General features: G+C 43.0%; 1 protein-coding gene across 1 annotated transcript in view; it reads right to left on the bottom strand.

The window, feature by feature from the left end:
• Positions 1-4,366, bottom strand: part of LOC102374039 (sushi domain-containing protein 4-like) — a 79,690-nt gene extending 75,324 nt beyond the window's left edge. Inside the window, exons 1-2 of the mRNA XM_025196930.1 lie at positions 4,360-4,366; positions 4,067-4,117 (exon numbers count right to left, since the gene is read on the bottom strand). Coding sequence (XP_025052715.1) covers positions 4,067-4,117; positions 4,360-4,366 — 58 coding nt within the window. The remainder of the gene's footprint in view (positions 1-4,066; positions 4,118-4,359) is intronic.
• Between the last annotated feature and the right edge of the window lie 1,361 nt (positions 4,367-5,727).

Raw genomic sequence — 5,727 nt, 5'->3', positions numbered from 1 at the left:
GACATGTAGCTTTCCTTAACATAGAGAGCTACCCCCCCGCCCCTTTTCTCTACACAATCCCTCCTGTACAGGGTATAGCCATCTATACCCGTGGTCCAGTCATGGGTGGAGTCCCACCAGGTCTCCGTTATCCCTATGACATCATAATTATTTGCACTGAGCAGGAGGATGAGCTCCTCCTGCTTATTCCCCAAGCTCCTGACATTTGTGTACAGGCAGGCAAGTGTCCCCTGGGGGGCTCCTTCCTTGCCCAAAGATTTTACCAGGGCTGGGGCAGGGGCGGGCTCCCTTAAGTGCCTTGAACTGCTGGCTTTGCAAGGATTGCAAAGTTAGAGCGGCGAAAATCTGGAATGGGCTCCTAAGGGAGGTGGTGCTCTCCCCTACCCTGGGGGTCTTCAAGAGGAGGTTAGATAAGCATCTGGTTGGGGTCATCTGAACCCAGCACACTTTCCTGCCTATGCAGGGGGTTGGACTTGATGATCTATTGAGGTCCCTTCCGACCCTAACATCTATGAATCTATAAATCTGAGCGTACTTTATGTTATTGTAGGTATTTCAGGCAAGCAGCTGTGCCTTCATGGTGGGGGATGGTAGTGTACAGACTGGTGACATCCCTGGTTGCCTGTATGGCCTTCTCAGGGAGGTGGCTGATGTTCTGATTTGGCTGAGGAAGTCTGTTGTGTCTTGTAGAAAACTTGCTCTTTGAGTGACAAGTGGTTGCAGGATAGTTTATATGAATCCTAATAGTTCTTCACTGAGGGTATCAGTTGAATATGATGGGTCTGCCAGGGTTACCTTGTTTGTGATTCTTTGGGAGCGTACAGAAAGTTTGTGGGGTGGAAGAAGTGGCAATAAGTGGAAGTGCTTTTTCTTGAATCTGGTGTGGGAAGGATTTGATGATATTTTCCAGTCCCAGAGTGAACACTGATGTGGGGTCCTCCCCAATTTCTTTATAGTATTTGATGTGAGAGTTTTGTCTGTTTGCCTCAATGATGTAGATGTTGAAGATAAGCCCCACCTTTGTCTGCTGATGTGATTCCATGGCTGCAACATCACTAACAGTAACATATAAAAATAAAACATCTACTGTGCCTATTACTCTGACTATAGATATGGGTGTGCACACAATTTCCTGTGAGATAAAAGAAAGCAGTCTTTACTTAGTACTAGTGGTAACTATCCATGTGCACACTCTTAAGCCACACTAAATAAAACATGACCTGAAGGAGCTTAGCCCTCTTTTTTAAGGTCCCCTTTTCATGCCAAGTCTTCACGCCTGTGTTTTTTCAGAGCAGAGAATCTTGTTTAGTGTTTCTATTGCCACTGTGAAATGAAAAAAATACCACTGATGATATACTGGCCAAAAATATCAGCACACAATATGCAACTTAAAATGGTTTTGGTAATTAAAACTGATGCAGATTTCAGACTTAGAAACAAGATAAAAAATTATCAAATTAGAAACACATTTTCTAAGATAACACTGCAGTGTTCTACTGATGATATATATATGTGTGTGTAGGCATGCATGCATGTGCATACCTATGTTTATATATTCCTTTCTTAAAATCTATAGTTATGTCGCTTGTTCAAGTTTTATGAGGACACAGAGACATTTAAGAGACCAAGAGATAAATGTCAAATGAAAAAAGACTACAGATCAGTCTGATGCATCAGTAAAAGAGGAGATGAAAGAAGCAGCTCCCTTTAAAGCTTTACTCCTAGCATTTGTTTTCCCTCTACATTTCAAGAGCAAGCAAAACAAATTATTATATTCCTGAAATACAGTCTGTTACATCCCAGGGGGAGGGGAGGGGAGGATGACCATGTCCAAATAAAGTGAAAAGAAAAGTCAAGCAAACAAATTTTGGGCATAAGAAAATGAATTTTGTGCTGCATCGCAGTCCTGGAGACTGGATGACAGCATAGACAATGGTAGTATGGGTTTCCTTTCATGCTCCTCTCATGATTCAGTGCACCTCAGCCAGGGAGGTTCACTTTTAAATATTAGGACAGTTCAGCTTCCAGGGTCCATTCAAAATTTGGCTTCTCTATAAAAACTGTTAAGGGTTAGTTAGAATGGTAACATTTTCCACATTGCAGATGCATCGACATGTGCAATTAATTCAAACCAATAAACTTCAGAGCAGTTTGAGCCAGAGTGAACTATTCCTGGACTCAGTGCCTACAAGTGCACCCAGGACAGCAGCAATCTGAGCTGGGGTGGAGCAGTTTATGCCAGGCCCAGGGGCACAGGGGGTCAGCCCCAGACTCTGAGTGGTGGTGTAGGGCAGTGGAGGGGCTGGCTGGGGCACAAAGGTGCTGAAAGTGCGGAGCTGTGTGGCTAGGCAGCAGGCAGGACTCGGAGCCCTGGCTGGCTGGGTTGACTGGGAGCAATTTACGCCTGTGGTCAGCATCTACACATGCATTTAATCACAGTTAATTACCCCACCATAAGACAGTATTGTCCCCAACAGTACTATCTTATGGTAGCATTAATTAATGTACTGAGGCCTAATAGCGTCGCACATGTAGACAGCAATGCTTTACTCTGCAGCTAATTAATCTACTCCGCAGTTAAGTGCATGTATAGACATAGCCACCAAGATCTAGGATAGCTCTGGAATGATTCCAGCACAGCAGTCATATTATTATAGTATTACACAACTAAAATGTTGTCCCTAAATGTTCAGAATGAGATATAGTATGAAATGTCTCAAAAAGCATATATAAATACAGCACTGAAATTGCAGTCATGTTGCACTGTTACATAAAAGCATTCCATTTATTTTCTGCTGTATTCCTTTCCTGCACCACCAGACCTTTGATCCCATCTCACGGTGGTGGAAAATACATTCAAGGATTAATTGTTAAACAACAGCCAATCAAAATAACTAGTACATTCCAACAAAAGCCAGTTCATATGACCTTTTACATCTTCATTTTAACCAAGCCTGAAGCATTTCAACAAAGCCATCTGATTCTATAATAAGAGCAATAAAACAAGGATATTGAAGAATATGAGCTATTCCCCAGCAGTTTAGTCCTAGTTATGCCAAGGCGGCATACAGTCATGACGTGTGTTCATAAAGACACAAGACAGTAAACTATTCCAAATTTCAACACAGCACTGTTGTCAGACTATATTAAAAACAATGTTGTCAGTAATAGTAATGATTGAATAATTAATTAACATACACTAGATGCAGAAATACTACCATATATAGGCTAAAATTGCATTTTGCCTTCTCAAGTTTGTTCATTCTATGTGTATCATGTGCTTACTGCACAGTTCTCATTGTTATACTTTAAATTTTTTCTATGAAGCCTGGCCAAGTTGCTTCTCCAGCACTATAGTCACTTCAGGGTCAAGATACCAGAGTGCAAGGGTTGGGCAGAATCGGTACCATTACACAAAGTCAAACCATATTGGAGGCCATATTGTCAAATTGCCTACTTAGTCTCAAGTATGTATGTTGCAGGTTCAAACCCCACTTTAAAAACTAATATATTCCCATATACAAGTATAAAAAATAATCACCTACACAAGCTAGCATTTTTAACACCCCCAGTCTGCTAAGAAGCCTGCAAGAACCATCTCCAGCAATTATTCTGCTAATAATACAGACCCGTAGAATTAGGATATGGTAGTGAGTTGGCTTTCTTAAATTACAACCTGCCAGATATGAATAGAAATTCATACTTAAGATATTGTGTCAACAGAGTTTGACACAATTGACTGTGAAGTGTTAGTGAGTTACCTGAGAGACCTACAAGGATGTTGGAGTTGTACTATGCTCCTTTGAACATTCCTCTCAGATAGACAGATCAAAGAAGCCTGCTGCAGGCAGTTGTTCCCTTGCCTTGAAACATTCATTGGTAGAGTCCTACAAGACACTACCTTACCTCCCAGCCTACACAGCAGATATGTTAAACCTCTGAAGGCAACAGTGAGATGCTATGGACTACTGTCCTACACAGATGAACCTCTTATCTAAATGTCCTTCCTATCAAACACATACAGCACAATCACTTAGCTTTAATGATTCCTGAGATAGTAAAGTACCTGAACAAAGACAACGGTCTGCAATTAAATCCACGCAAAACAGATGCAATACTGGTAGGAAGAGGAAGAAATTCTAGAGATGAACCTGTGCCATAATAAAGGCACAGTGAAGGGCAAATGCCCATATCAAGGTAGCATTCAGTCTTGAAGTTCCAAACTCTCTATTGCTCCTGAATAGCCAAATGCCTTCAGTAACCAGAACTGCCTCTTAAGCTTGTCCATTCATGACAGACATGGTCACAGCCATAGCATGCTGTATCTGCATTAGCTTCAGGCCGGTTACCAAAACTTACTGTACATGGAGATGAATAAAGGAGCTGCAGAGTGTACAACAGCTGGCATCCTCCCTTTTAACCAAAGAGCAGTGATAAGGACATATTACCAGCAGCTGCTTTGGTTGCACTGAGATTTTGGATGAGGAGTATGTTATTTGTACATTAAATGAGCCAAGTATGCTTAAGTAAATTAGGGCTGAAAATCAAACAGGTAACATAGGTTAAATCAAATCCTGTAGTTTTTACTCAGACAGAAGTTCCACTGAAATGGGGCTTTTTTTGCTTAATGTGTGCATGACTTGGTCTCAGCTGATCTCAGCTGACAAACTCAGTATACCTCCTCACATTGTGTGTATTTACTAAAGCAGAAGGATATCCTGAAACCTGGGAGATCTTTGCCTCTCGTCCTGCAAGCTGCAGCTGAGCAAAGGCTGAATGGGGAAGGATCCTCTTGAAACATGAGTCTAAGGGCCTAGATACACATTCGTTTTAGGCAGCTCCTGAAACTCTTAACCCCTAGATTGTCCACACATTAACCCTGAAACTAGTTTAAAGTACACTTTAGGTGGCTTGTAGTTACACCACTCCAGAACAGGTTTATCTCTGATCCATGTTACCCAGCTCATGTTCCATTAATGTGTGGCCATTCCCCACAGATGAGCTGCCTAAATTGCAGTCCTCCAGCATCCCAGGATGCAGTGTCTCCTGCCCCACCCTCTTGTTCTGTGTAGACAAACTTTCTGCCCCCTGAACCCTACTGCCTAGGGGGTTGTTCTGGCAACAAGTCACCTCCCCCTCCCACTGCCAGGTGTGTGACCTTCCCACCACCAGGGGTGCGACCCTGTGCAAACAACCTGCAGACCACATGCCAACTAGCCAGGTCACAGGGCACAGACGGGACCAGGAGTAGGGTCCATGGAGGGTAGGAAAGAACAAGGTAGGGAGCCAGATCAGGTCCCCATGAACTGGGGTTTCCTTTCCAAGGCAGAAGCAGTAGCTCCCTCAAAAGTGCTTTCCCTCACTTCTCCCACCTCCCAGTCACCCTGGGAAGCACAACCAGCACTCCCCACACCCTAATCCCAAATCCTAACTTATTACAACATGAAACCTTCTTTAATTTATTTCTCCTTTATTTATTTTTCATTTTTCATTTTTTATACATTTTTATTTTATCCTTCAGTGGCTGACTTCCTTCGCTTCAACCTTCTCCCACCCCCATTTCCTTTCCACCTCCCATTTCATTGCCCACCCCCATCCCATTAACTCTTCACCTCCCAGCTTCAAGACATCCCTCCCCCTGCAACCCATCTCTCACATGCCACCACCTAAAGCAGGGATAGTAGCCTGTCCTGGCTCCCCAGCCCTGTAGTGGCAACTCACAGCTGT

Source organism: Alligator sinensis, unplaced genomic scaffold (assembly GCF_000455745.1).
Source record: "Alligator sinensis unplaced genomic scaffold, ASM45574v1 scaffold4_1, whole genome shotgun sequence".
Classification (NCBI taxonomy): Eukaryota; Metazoa; Chordata; order Crocodylia; family Alligatoridae; genus Alligator; species Alligator sinensis.
Note: the sequence above shows the minus strand (reverse complement) of the source record. Positions and strands in the feature narration are given on the sequence as shown.